Below are 14,879 nucleotides of genomic sequence, written 5' to 3'. Positions count from 1 at the left end.
GGTTCAGGCTGGTGGTGGTGGTGTCATGGTGTGGGGAATATTTTCTTGGCACTCTTTGGGCCCCTTGCTACCAATTGAACACCGTCGCAACGCCACAGCCTACCTGAGTATTGTTGCTGACCATGTCCATCCCTTTATGACCATAATGTACCCAACTTCTGATGGCTACTTTCAGCAGGATGATGCGCCATGTCATAAAGCTGGAATCATCACAGACTGGTTTCTTGAACATGACAATGAGTTCGCTGTACTCAAATGGCCTCCACAGTCACCAGATCTCAATCCAATAGAGCATCTTTGGGATGTGGTGGAACGGGAGATTCGCATCATGGATGTGCAGCTGACAAATCTGCGGCAACTGTGTGATGCCATCATGTCAATATGGACCAAACTCCCTGAGGAATGCTTCCAGCACCTTGTTGAATCTATGCCACGAAGAATTGAGGCAGTTCTGAAGGCAAAAGGGGGTCCAACCCGTTACTAGCATGGGGTACCTAATAAAGTGGCCGCTGAGTGTATATTCCCAAAATATTGCTTTCCAGCCTTTAACTCACCAACTACATCAATGCATAACAGCGTGTTGTAGCGTGCCTGTAGAACAACGCATGCGCAGTCATCGCTGACAGATAATTCAAAGATGTGCAAAATAGTAAGATGACTCACTCTATCACAATATCGAACATGCAGGAATGACAAACGGAGTTAAAATAAAATAAAGGGAAATCCAGGTATACAAGGACAGTTATAAGTCCAAATAAATTGAGAAATGTATTTTTTTAAAATAATAATAGAAATAAAAAATGAAACTATACAAGAGAAATAAACGACAAAATTAAGTTACCAGGTAGATCCAGTTTGTTTCTGTCATGTATTTGAAACATTTGTATTAATGAAACCAACATTCGAGTCACACAAATAATCTGTTTTCCAAAATAATTTCCCCCAGAACAATAAACAGAAGTCAAACTAAAGCGTGGCCGGTAGTCTAAAATGTCCTTTGGGCTCTTTCTATCTATCTTATTTGACACGTTTTTTTTACTAAGACACGTCAAAACCCATTTCTATCATTTAAAGACAAATTCAGATAAAACGGTTTACCAATGTGTCCCCACCCAGCAGTTGGTGTATTACTCCATTAAAAACAAAACGGAGCAGAGAAGTGTCCAATTAATCAATACAACTATTTTCATCTTCAGATTTATTTCTTTAGTTGTGAAATACTCTTTGTACATGTACTGACATTATTAAACCTCACCTCATTTATCAAACTTTATTCACGTACAGTGCATTTTCTATTCTGAGTGTGTTTTTATGAGGGTACATATGCAGTCAGTTCACAGCAGAGGACTCAAACACCCGCCACTCACATGAAACAAGAGACTAAAATACAGTTTTTCTCAAAGAGAAATGTGCAAAATCCCAAAGTGGAATGTTTTCTTTCAATATTAACATCTAAAACAAAGACTTCAGGAATATTTGACTGTGCCACTTTTTTTGTGATTGAATATTTCTTCAATCATCACCACAATCAACTTCAGGTCCCTCATCGTTTACAAACCAGGTCATTTTTCTTCAGGAGAGTTTCTTAGTGCTCTTGTCACTGACTTCCTGTGCAGACAGGAAGTCAACAATGAGCTTGGCGGCTTTCCTGGGCCTCTCCAAAGCCACCGAGTGACCACAGTTGTCCAACAGCTCCACCTGGCAGTTTGGCAGCGCTGCCTGCAGCACCGCCGCCCCCGACACGTCCACCACCTGAGAGAGGAGACCGCTTTATTGGCAGCTTGACGTGTTTGTGGATTTTGGCAAGTCCTTTGGTTATAGGCCGGCATGGCTGTGGATTAGTTTTATTCATTTTTTTATAAGCTACGCTTGCAGGACAGATGCATAGATATAAAATATATTATTTGGTTGGTCCTCAACTCTGGTCCAGAGTGAACGTTTTGTTATGGGAAAATTACCTGTTGTCCTCGGGTCAATTTGGATCCATTTTTGTATGTCAGAAATTGTTTTCTTTTTAACCAAAATAAAAATAGTCTTCAAAAGTAAAAGAATTGATTAGTTCACTACTCCTATTGAATATAGGTGTTTTATTTAATGTTATAGCATTTAAAAAATAAAAAAAAGTAAAAGGACTTTGAAAAAAAGTGACTAAAATGACAGAAAATACATAAACTGTCTTTATTATCTCTCGAATAAAACAGATGGAATTACATGTACGTTATAGACTATTTATATAACTATGTGTGTGTGTGTGTGTGTGTGTGTGTGTGGATATATACCTTACTGATTATATCAAGACCACAGGTAAACATGGAGAAAATGAGTTTATATCATTGTAGAATGAATGACTTGATTGATTAAATTTGACTTTGAGTGAATCCTGATCTCATCCAGAACCGGACCCTGTCTGTTGGAGACTTTAAGATGACGGTGTTAAAAGTCTAAAGCAGCTTCCACATAGTCTTGTGGTAAAACTGCTCTGTACTGGCTGTGCCATTGTTTTCCTATGTGTGTCTCTTTGAATCATCCCTCCTGCTGTAAAGAAACTTCCACCACAGTTTTCAACAACTGTGGAGATTTTTGTTTCCTCAAATAAAAAATCCTGATGACTGGTCTCCTGACTTTTCTCTTAGCGCCACAAGCCGGTTCACATCTATGGTTTGGAGTGAAATATCGATGGATTAGGAAATTTGGTTCTGACATTTATGACCCCCTCAGGGTGAACTGCAATAACTCCTTATTATCCATCTAGAGCCACAATAAGATAAAGAAAAAGGAAGTGTTGGGATGCTTACAAGCTAAATTAAGACGCTGAACATGATGAACATCAGCATGTTAACATACTCAATTAATCAGGAACATTTATTTTGCCTTTTTCCGTGATCATATAACATTTTGAAATAACTGTGATTAATTTATACCTGGTCCTCCGTCCCCCAGATGACCTGCACTGGTGATGTGATCAGATGCAAGTTGTCCTGCAGTGAGTGACGAGACTTCTCCCCGATAATCTCCATGAACACTGTACACACACACACACACACACACACAACAAATCTCTTGAATAAAAACAGGTGGAATAACATGTACTGTTGCAGACTATATTAATAATAATAATACAGTTTATAAATGAGTTTATCTCAATGTGGCCTGAATAATTTGACGACTTGGAGTGAATCCTGATCTCATCCAGAACCAGACCCTGTCTGTTAGAGACTGCTAGATGACGGTATTAAAAGTCTAAAGCGGCCTACACGTGGTCTTGTGGTAAAACTGCTCTGCGCTGGCTGTGCTTGTTGTTGTCCTATGGGGAGAGCTCGTGGAGACATCTCGGAGGCGTGGCGTACGGCGTGATATAGCCCATGAGCGCTGCGCACAAAGTTCACATTATTTCAACTTTCACCCACTTGCTGCCGACCTTTTTAAGGCGCGAACCCATTAAAGGAGGCGGCCCAGAGGAATGATGACGTATACTTGCTGTGCGCCCTACGTCAGTTTTACCTCTTATCATTAGTAGGCGGCTTAAGGACCGGAATTCCCCTGAAGGACCCTTTTAACCTCAACGCTCTGTGATCTGCTAATACTTTTTTCATTTCAGAGGAAACATCTGGAGATTCTAATCTAGATCCAAAATACAAAATTACATTTAAAGTAACATGTGTGTGCTACACATGATCTGGGCTGGCCCCATTGTTTTTCTATGCGGAGAGCGGTGGCGTCCAACTAGGTGCAGCGTTACCATGGCATGCTTGGTAAACGCCACCGTTCGCTGCTGACCTTTCAAGGCGCAACGCTCTGCGCCCTACCTCTGTCGTCGGGATTGTTTGTTCTGAACTGAGCTGTATGCTTGATCAGAGGATACTGAAACAACAGGAAAGGTATGTCTGACAATGACCTGCTGCTCCAACACACCTGGGCTCCCCAGCAGGAATGGAGGGGTTGTAGCTCAAGATGTAGCAAGGTCAAATTGCTCCTGATGCTGCACCATCAGTTTGTGAATGTACTTGAATGTTAATCTGTATGGCAGCCTTAGACAACAGTGTATGAATGTGTGTGTGTGTGTGTGGGTGTGTTAATGGTGCCAGTGTAAAGGAATTTCAGTGGTCGATATGATTAGAAAAGTATAAAAAAATGCATTAGAAAACAGGGAGGTTTCAAAGACCTAAATAAAGTGCCCGCCTACTATCTGATAACGTATGGATTATTAAAGGTCCCATGACATAGTGCTCTTTGGATGCTTTTAGATAGACCTTAGTGGTCCCCTAATACTGTATCTGAAGTCTCTTTTATATAGACCTTAGTGGTCCCCTAATACTGTATCTGAAGTCTCTTTTATATAGACCTTAGTGGTCCCCTAATACTGTATCTGAAGTCTCTTTTATATAGACCTTAGTAAACCCCTAATACTGTATCTGAAGTCTCTTTTATATAGACCTTAGTAAACCCCTAATACTGTATCTGAAGTCTCTTTTCTGAAATTCAGCCTTGGTGCAGAATTACAGCCCATAGAGCCAGACCCACAATGAGCTTTTCTTAGTATGTACCATTTCTGAGTCTGTAGTTATTGAGGAGAGGGGGTGCGGGGGTCTGGCCTTTAACCAACTGCCACTTTGCTTGTTTGAAAGCCATGATGTCTCTCTCACATGGGTGGGCCAAATTCTTTGGATGGGCAAAGCAGAGAAAAGGGAGCTAACCGTTCCCCTTATGACCTCATAAGGAGCAAGATTCCAGATTGGCCCATCTGAGCTTTTATTTTCTCAAAGGCAGAGCAATACCTAGGGCTTGGTTTACATCTGTTGCCATTTCTAACCACTGGGGGAACTCATATTAATGTTAAAAAACCTCAAAGTGAAATATTCATGCCATGGGACCTTTAACTGAAAGAGATAGCACCCCATGAGATGAATGGCTGATGAAAGAATATAATCTAGGAGGAGCAGTGGAGGGAGAATAACTGTTTGGGATGTATATGAGCAGACTGACCTTCTTTGTAGAAACCATTGTTGGGGGTCCGGTTGGCAAGGAGACCCTTCAGGGCCTGGCAACACACACACACACACACACACACACACACACACACACACACACACACACACACACACACACACACACAAACACACACAGGTCAATGGGTATACTGCAGTGGCAGCAGAAATAGCAGCAATAGAACTAGTGTGTATACTAACAGTGGTTGCACTGATATATTTATACTATTGTCTTGTGAAGCCTTTTTTGAAGCCAATTTCACAGCAGGTAGCACAGCTGTGTACCTGTCGGGGGAGGTTGGGGGGGGTGTGGCAACAGAGTTTTAACATGTCCTCCAGCTCCTGAATAGTGGATGGGATCAGAGGGATCGACACCTCCTGCTCAGAGTTCTCCATCTTCCTCAGACGAGTGATGAACTCGGATTCTGTGGGATAAACCAGACCTGGAGGACAGAGAGGAGGAGAGTAGCAGTTATTTTGCTTCATCAAACAGTCGGAGGTTTGAAAACTGGAGGGAATAACCTGAAACGTGGATCTAGAAGTCCGCTGTGCTTACCTGCCGGACACACCAAGGTGACACTGGACAGGTAAGCAGGGTAAGTGGCAGCGTACACTCCGGCCACGTTCCCCCCCATCGATGTCCCGACCAGGTGAAAGGGTCTTTTGTCCAGACCGATACTCTGCACAAACTGCACTCAGAGGGACAAAGAGAGAGAGACATGTTACCCATGCGCTGAGCACTTCTGAGCACGAGCGTTTATTGAGGGGCTGTAAGTGGCAGTAGGGGTGGGTATCACCAAAGACCCCACAATGCAATATGATCACACTATTTTGTCACGATGCCATATTATCACGAACATCTTTTTTAACATCTGTTTTATATAAATTCTTCTGTTTGTTCATCTCACTTCAACTGCACCATCTAGTGGACTGAAAAAGAATTAGATTTTATTAATCCTATACAATCTACAAAACGATACAGTTTCACTTGGCGTCCGTGTATCAATACAGTATTGCCACGGAAAATATCACAATACTACGTAGGGTTTCCCACCCCCCACCCCTAGGTGGCAGCCCCGGAAATATGATCGCATGCCCCTTCCGTTGAACTAGAGTGCAGTCATGCTGACAATACCCAATGCCATTGCATGATCCAATGAGAGACACACACACACACACACACACATACTACCTGGTGGATTCGGCGGACCTGGCCCTGAATGTTGTAGTCGTCTGCGCCAGTGCGACTTGTCCCCTCGTGTCCTGGCATGTCCACACACACTACATGCTGGTCTCTGGGGAGGTGCTGGAGAGGAAAACAAACACACCCCAGGATTTACTGAACTCAAAATGTGCTCCATACTAATCCTTACAGTAAGAAGTGTCTTTGAAGAAGATACTCAGTGCACACTTGCTCACATTTGTGTGTACAGTATGTGTGTGTGTGTGTGTGTTACCTTGACAACTGGTAGCCACATGTCCTTGGTGGCGGAGAAGCCATGCAGCAGCAGCACTGATGGCGTGGCGCCCCCTGGCGTCCCGCGGCTGCTGTAACAGAAGCGGTAGCTTGCAGTGTGGGAGTAGTGGACCACCAGCCCCAGCCTGCGGCGCCAGTACCTGAGCAGGATTACAGCGGCATCCCTGGGACTTATTATGGTCCATCTGAATTGCTCCGCAACAGCATGTGTGCTCCTTAATTATATTTCCAAATATTTACATTTTTACAGTCAACAATAAGTATACCTGAACAGAACAGTGCACACAGGTTAAATTCTGTGTCACATAAGGTTCCACACTATATTTGTGTTTTATGAGACATTATACTATAATTAATAATAATAAACTGATTGCACAGTGCAAAATCTATTGTCGATCTGGCTGATTCTGCTAATTCTGCTAATTTAGCCAATTATGCAAATTGCTCAACATATGAAAATTAGCCTCCGTCATTTTCTGTATACTGGGAACCCATACCTCACATTTATGCAATAAACTTTGGTGTACTCAACATTTCCAGGTTCAAATTTGGAGCTCTATGGGCCGGCTCCTAGACCAATACATTTGTAACTTCATTAGTGCGTCTTGAAATGAAAAGATTGTCCTGGGTGGTGAGGGTGGCGCTAGAGGGGCATTTAAAACTAAAAGAGTTCCCCCTTATTCACCAATTATTGTTGAGACATTAGCCATGCTGTCATTCAATTGTCAATTGATTTTTGAGCAAACTTTAGTAACGTCGCAAATAAAAGAAAAGAAATACGATTTAGGTTTAGTTTCCATTAACTGGTTTGGAGTGAATAAACTAGGCTACAGCGTAGTTTGGTTAGAAGTTGTTGTGGCGCTGTTGGCTGCGCATGGCTGTAATTTACCAATAAAGAAGTTGAAGAAGTACAGGTTGCTAACCAGAAAGCAAGACAAGCCGCCTTGGTATCTGACCCAGGAGAGAAAAATGCTAACAGAGTCCTGTGCATCAAGAGTTTACTCAATTCATGCTGTCATAGGTAACAGAAAAGCAGTGGGGAATTCTTTTACCCTTGTGTTGTCTTCCCGTCAAAATTCAAAATCAATAATTTGGTGAGGCTTTTTATTGATGTTTTTAACTTTTTCTTTCATTTTTTTTTCCTTTCTTTAACACTTTTGACGCTCTTTGTCATTGTGTGTCACTTTTTTGACACACTACATAACACTAATTTATTAACTGTAGTTTTACAGTTATTTTTGGAGTTTATGGTCAGTAAACCTAATTTATAGGAAATTATACCTAATGTTTGAGTTTGAAAAACAGAAATTAGGAATTATTTAGACTAAAATTAAAGGACTGTATGTTGAGGGATAATCACAGACTGGAACATGTCAACTTTTACTCAATAGTATTTCAAAACCACTTCAGATTTTTTTTTCTTGAATGCTGTAAAATTGAATAAGACACCCCAAAATTAATGAAAGTAGAGATTTTGTAGAAAACGGGTCAATTTGACCCGAGGACAACATGAGGGTTAAGTAACAAGGCAACAACTGCAAACTTAGCATCTATTTCTTGTCAGCCACCAGCCTGGCTCGGTCCACTTACGTACTTCCACTCAATTTTCATTTGAAATATCTCCACACGGCCGGTTCTTTGGCTCGCTCACTCCTGCTTAACAGTTAACTCTTCCAGCATGCGACGCACGTGGTGCTGATGAATGACGTAGGAACTGGATCGGCCCGGTGGATCTGGTCATTTTTACAATCCCCGGTCCAGCTATTTTGTCAACATAGGCGCTGATATGACATGTCGGATCTGTGCACCACTAACTAACATTGCCGCTGTTCTATCAAGTCAGAACCTTCCAACTTCAGCTTTATGACTAAAAAAAAAAGGAGGTGGAGTCACCATTTTGTTTAATGACTCATTCCATTGTATGCAGATATCGTATGGAAATTTGGCTTTTTTTGAATAAGTGGCTCTTGAGCTGAGTTCCTGGTCTCAAGCTATAGTCCTTAATATCAACAGGCCACCTAAAATACTGAGCAACCTTCTTTGATAACTTAACTGAACTGCTGTCTAGAATCTGTATTGACTTTGACTGTAGTTATTAATGGTGATTTTAACAGTAACGTTGACAACCCCCAGGACAGAAGGACTAAAGAACTCTGTTGTGTTTTTGATAACTATGGACTAGTTTACATCGATGACGTTTAATTTCCGGGACATACATACAGTCTATGATCCAGGATTGTTCAGGTGCCGCCGGAAATTCCTCCAGATCTCCCTCATTTTGGCAAGATTACCCTCACCATCCATTTCTTTGTGTTGGCATGCTTTATGAGGACAATGCTTAATGCAAGTGCAGTAATTTCCCCATTGGGGACTAATAAACAAATTATCTTATCTTATCTTAACCGCTCCTCAGATCTCTGCAGGGTAAACCCAGACAGCTAGCTAGGCTATCTGTCCAATCTGAGTTTTCTGTTGCACCACTAAAACAACCTTTGACTGTACACATGTTGCACCATAACAAGTTCCTCCCAAAGGCTATTTAGCGGAGGCACTGTAGCTCCGTGCGGCGCATAGCAACGCCCAAGACGGATGTGAATTGTGCAAGACCATGGCCTGACTCAGGATCTGACGGAGCCCACACACAATAAGGGGCACACTCTGGACCTGATTCTCTCCAAGGGTCTGAACATTTCCAAGGCTATGGTGAGCGATGCTGCTCTCTCTGACCATTCCTGTGTTTTCCTTGACAGCAATATCTCAAACTGCAAAACAAGTCATCAAACAGAGGGAATTGGAAAATTATATATCACTGAAAACTCCTTCACACCTCTGTAATGGGCGTGTAGATTGTTTTAATTTGTCTATTTATATAAGGGTGTTTACTGTGTAAATGTCTGTTCATACTAGAGTCCGACCGATATATCGGCACGCCGATATTAGGCATTTCCTGATCTATTGGTATCAGCATTTATAATGGCCAAATATATATTTTTTTTTTATTCAAATTTTTCATTTTTAATGACAAAGGATTCTAATAAAAATGGACAGTCAACCATGTTATGAGCGACGGCGTTGCATAGTATTGCACCAGAGGGCTCTCTACAACCCTGTTGGCAACACTGAAGCCTTAGAAATCCTCGGTTTGGTCGGGCTCTTGTTCATACAAGGGTGTTTATTGTGTAAATATGTGCTTATATGAGGGTGTTTATTATGTATATATATATACACACACACATATATATATATATATATATATATATATATATATATATATACACACACATATATATATATATATATATATATATATATAAATTGTTAGAACTACTTCTATTTTTTCCATTTCTTAATACTTTCTGTAAATGTTTTGTTCTATATCTATTTATTGTGTATTTGTGTTATTCTGATTTGTGTAATTTCTTTACTTTTGAGCTGCTGTAGCACTGGAATGTCCCCAGTGTGGCATTAATAAAGTCTATCTTGTCTTATTTTCATTCTAAAATTACAAATGTAATTGATGCCATTGCTTCTACTAAAGTAAAAGCTGTATCTGTTAATTTCTTCTCTGACATTATTGCCAATTACAATATTAATGCACGTGCCTCGTTTGCTACCGTAAGTAGTTGGACAAACCCTCCGGTACCAACTTTTTATCCACCAAGGTCTGCAATCAATTTGCCTCCTTCTTCACTGATAAAATTCAGAAACTAGACAAGCAGTCAGTGCCTCTATATTACAGGATATGTGTCACAGTTTCCACGCAACAGCTCTGTGTGATGTACATAGGCACAGTGATGCTTCGAGCTTAACGCTAACTTCAGTATGCTAACATCCTCACAATGCCAATGTCAACATGCTGATATTTTAAGTAGGTTAAGAAAACATTTGTGTGATGATGACACTGCAACAGTCTGTTCATGAAGTGTGAAGTATCTCTTTTATAATGTCCACATAGCATGTAATGTTTCAGTGGTTCATAACAACATTTTATTCATGTTCCAAAGCTGCTGATGAAACCACTATTACATCACTGTGACTCAGCACTGTGTGTGTGTGTGTGTGTGTATGTGTGTGTGTGTGTGTGTGTGTGTGTGTGTGTGTGTGTGCACACCAAATTTTCGTAACGCTTAGACAAAGTCCAGTAGGTCCTGCTCCTACACAATCAAAGTATATTTTAGAGGCGTTACATTTAACCTTCTGAGATCAAACTATTCTTATTTAAAGAATTTAAAATAAAAAATTCTGAGGTAAATTTTTACAACAATAAGAGAGTGTGTTTGTGGGAAGACGTTGCGACGAGACGAGTTCAACTTCTTGCAACGCGTCGGTCTGCAGCGTTCTCAGACCTCCCAGTTCAGCCCAATGAGACAAGACAAGACAGTGTATCATCTCCATAGCAACGCCTCTTTGTACTTCCGCTCTAACTTCCAAATTTTAGGCTTTTTTGTAGCTGGATATATCCGGCTCTGTCTAAAACGTTGCAATTTCAACCAGCATAAAAATAAACATGAATTGATAAATACAGAAACACATGGGTACTTTTGTAAGGTACTGAAATCTACAAAATGTTGTCAAAGGGGAAATTATTCGTAAACTAAAAATATTCGTAAATATTTAAAAAAACAAAAACAAATCATCAGCTACTGTGTAGTCTGGCTTAACGGATGTACTGGGATAATGTCTCTCACACTACTTTTTTTATTATTAAATAGCAGTAAATACTAACCAATTAGCAGTCTAACGGGTCTGTATGAGTGTGTGTGTGTGTGTGTGTGTGTGTGTGTGTGTACCAGTTGTAGGCCTTGAGGAGGACTCCAGGCCAGAACAGGAAGGAGGTGATGAAAGCGAGGACAGGGAGAGCCAGAACACCTCCTGACAGCATTATCAGCTCCATCGCTGCACACGCCTTTCAAAATAAAACACACAAGCAGACATTATGATTTGGTTCACCCCATTAGATTCCATTTCTCCAATTAATCATATAACTGATCTCAAAATATTGCAATATCGTCTCCATACCAAGCTCACTGGCTTCCTCTGTAATATTTGTCATGCTGTACTGGCTGTAGGCCTACAATATATCTCTTAACTACTAGGTTTGGCGTGTTTCCCAGCCAGGGAGGGTCTTATGCAGGGAAAAGAAGATCCAGTTTTGGAGTTTGACCCATACTAGCTATCTCACCTGTTGCTGATTTATATATTCCCCAGCGCAATACTAAATCTCTTATCAATAATCACTTTAAGTAGGTTAACCTTTAGGCTACATAATTAGCGCACGGATCGCTACAGGAAATCATTTCTACCACAGGCAATAAAACTCTTCAACACGTCCTTCTTGGGTGCTAGATGAGACTTTTTGACACCACAATATTGCAATAAGGGCAACCGGCACGATTGGTTCATTTACATTTTAGCATACATTTAGCATATTTCTAAAGCAGTTGCACATTTTGTTTTCCCATCTTGTATGTATTTAAATATTTGTTCTTATATTCTTATATTTTATTATTATTATTATTATTATTTCATGTATATTGTACATATGTATATTTCGTGTGCTGCTGTAACACTGTAATTTCCCATTTTTGGGATCAATAAATATCTATCATCTATCTATCTATCTATCTATCTATCTATCTATCTAATTCAGAATTTTTCACAAAAATAGAACTGTGCTGTAGGCTACACAGTAGGCGTGTGTATTTTGCTTTTAGAAATATTGCAGGTATGAATTGAAAACATTACGTTTTGGTAAAATAATGTACTAAACATAATATGACTAGCTTCATGATTTGTTTTTCATTTTTGGTACATATTAATGTTAAGTTATTTGTTTTCAGTAAATGGGGCTCAGTCCGTAGGGAGTTGGGTTGGTAAGCGGAGGGTCGCTGGTTCAATTCCTCATATGAACCAATAAGTATGGTGGTGGTCTGGTAGCTGGAGAGATGCCAGTTCCCCTCCTGGGCACTGCCAAGGTGCTCTTGAGCAAGGGACCAAACCCCCAACTGCTCGGGGCGCCTTACTAGTGGGGCAGCCCCCCCACTCTGACATCTCTCCAGTTAGTGCATGTATAGTTACTGAGCATATGTGTGTAATAATAAGGTTTGTAATAATAACAGAGTGTAAACTGTATTTTCCCCTTGTGGGACTAATAAAGGACACATTAATCTTAATCTTAAATGAACGTCGTACAGTTTGTCACTGTGTACGTTGGCTGCACAAATCACTAATATCATGTAAATGTAAATAATGTAAATATGTGAATGTAAGCTACAAGGTGAGAGTGTAAACTAACACAGACACTGAAGTCTGACAACGGTGACATGGTTGAAAGCTCCAGAAAGTAAGTGGACGTTGAGTTACTATTGTTTTTCAAAAGAAGAAGTAGAAGATAATGTAAAGCTCCGTACTACGTAGCTCAAAGTGAGTTGTCACTTTATACAGTCTTACAGTCTACGGTCGTCAGTATAGAGTTATGTAAAAGAGGAATAAAGTAGCGGAAAACGATAGTTCCCTTTAACCAGTTCACCGCTGGTTCCCTGTTAGTTTTATCAAAAAGCCCTATAGGCTACTGGAAGTTCAACGGTAAAGAGAAGGCTTATCAGCTTTAAGAACCAGCAGATAACAATATGACATTACAGATTTACATGTGGGCTAGCTAACATTACCCATTGTTTCTACTTGCCCTTTGAAGACATCACATCTTAAACATGACCACAACATGGCCACTGCAGGTTAGCCCAGATATAAACACATTGAATGATACCACAGCTCGGTTGCCGAAGTGAAGACATAATATTTTTCATTGTAACATGTGTAAAACTGCGTGCACATAAGTAGCACTGTACCTGTTCGAGTCCTCTCCAAACTGTCACTGCGAGCCGTCCCCCATTCAACCGCCCCCTCCTCTTTTACCCATATTACACAACAGCCTTTCATCTGCACTTAAAGGTAAAGTGCAAGAGGACCGTGCTGCGTTCAGGCACTGTCGGAAAAATCCTAAAGTCGTATGTGTCTGTGTTTGTGTGTGTGTCTGTGTGGCTACATTGGTATAAACACATTTAAATATATGAATGTGTTTATATAGATAATCATAACAGTTATACATATATGTGTGTGTGTGTGTGTGTGTGTGTGTGTGTGTGTGTGTGTGTGTGTGTGTGTGTGTGTGTGTGTGTGTGCCAGCCTCCACATGAGGGCGCCACCATCTCAGGTCTGTTTTGTTTATCTACACAGCTTCACATTTTGCTGCTGGTGCTCCAGCAGTTCAGGTGGCGACATCCAGTTGTGGAAAATAGTTAAGTAGCCTAAAATTAACTCTGTTTCTCAAATACAGTATTGAGTACAGTTTTGAGATACTACCACTTTAGTTGAGTATTTCCATTTTATGCTACTTTGTTCTTCTACTCCACTAACTTAGAAAAAGCAAACTATTGTACCTTTTACTGCACTCCTTTTATATTTGAGTTACTTTTTTACAAATTGAGATTAATACAAAGTGTATTAATAATATTCAACAACAATCAACTAATGAATTATGATGTGTTACCCGACAGTGTATAAGGCTAGTTAGCTTCACCTTTACTAGCCACAACATTGAAGTAATGGCATTAATGTACATTTTTAGACTGGCCTTTTATGGTAGCCAGCCTAAGGCACACCTGGACAATGATCATTCTGTCTACTCACCATATTAATATGCCACACCTGTGAGGTGGACGGTTTATCTCTGCAAGGGGAAGTGCTCACTAACACAGATTTAGACAGATTTGTGAACAATCCTTAAGAGAAATGAGCCTTTTGTGTACGTAGAAAAAGTTCTTAGATCTTTGAGTTCAGCTCATGACAAAATGGGGGCAAAAACAAAAGTGTTGCGTTTATAATTTTGTTCAGTATATAAAAAATATAGTTGTAAAATGTGCCATTCGGCATTATGAGTACAGCAGTATAACATTTGGTGCTTTGAGTGTATTTTGATGCTGATAATTTTGTACTTTTACTTAAACAAAGTGTAAATTTTAGTACAACACTGTATTTCTACAGTGCGGTATTACTTGATCTGAGTACCTCCTCCACCACTGGCAACATCTGTATGTGTCAATTACAAATAGATGATCAATACAAACAATATCAAAGAGCTAACATACTATAAACCTGTATTGATGCCCAGAAGAGACATTCTGTTGTTGCAGCTTAAGGTCATAAATAAATCAAGATTTATGGGTAATTTAAACAAAACATGATAACATATACATTATACAAAACGGAAATAGAACAGAAGTAAAAATAAAAACAATACACAAAAAACTTACAAGGCATCAACAGTGATGTGATGTAAATAATAGCAGCAGAGCCAGCAAGTAGCATATGTAAATTTGTATATTTCTATAACATATACATGACATAAAACATGATGG

The 14,879-nt window shown here is 40.1% G+C and overlaps 2 protein-coding genes across 3 annotated transcripts in view; both read right to left on the bottom strand.

The window, feature by feature from the left end:
- rpp14 (ribonuclease P/MRP 14 subunit) overlaps positions 1-619 on the bottom strand; it is a 16,790-nt gene extending 16,171 nt beyond the window's left edge. Inside the window, exon 1 of the mRNA XM_034869721.1 lies at positions 551-619. The gene's annotated coding sequence lies outside the window, so the exon portion shown is untranslated. The remainder of the gene's footprint in view (positions 1-550) is intronic.
- Positions 620-1,169: 550 nt separating this feature from the next.
- LOC117943535 (monoacylglycerol lipase abhd6-B-like) lies at positions 1,170-13,448 on the bottom strand. Of its 2 annotated transcripts, XM_034869718.1 has the most exons (10): positions 13,311-13,448; positions 11,253-11,368; positions 6,443-6,602; positions 6,178-6,291; positions 5,542-5,674; positions 5,271-5,428; positions 4,984-5,038; positions 2,922-3,022; positions 1,567-1,752; positions 1,170-1,489 (listed from the first exon to the last, which is right to left on the bottom strand). In XM_034869718.1, the coding sequence occupies exons 2-9, from the start codon at positions 11,354-11,356 to the stop codon at positions 1,573-1,575; spliced, it is 1,005 nt and encodes a 334-aa protein (XP_034725609.1). In that variant the 5' UTR covers positions 11,357-11,368; positions 13,311-13,448; the 3' UTR covers positions 1,170-1,489; positions 1,567-1,572. The 2 variants fall into 2 exon arrangements, with proteins under 2 accessions (XP_034725609.1, XP_034725608.1); XM_034869717.1 differs by having other exon boundaries at positions 1,170-1,752.
- Positions 13,449-14,879: the final 1,431 nt, after the last annotated feature.

Source organism: Etheostoma cragini, chromosome 4, assembly GCF_013103735.1.
Source record: "Etheostoma cragini isolate CJK2018 chromosome 4, CSU_Ecrag_1.0, whole genome shotgun sequence".
In the NCBI taxonomy this organism is placed as follows: domain Eukaryota; kingdom Metazoa; phylum Chordata; class Actinopteri; order Perciformes; family Percidae; genus Etheostoma; species Etheostoma cragini.
This window is presented reverse-complemented; position numbering and strand designations above follow the sequence as displayed.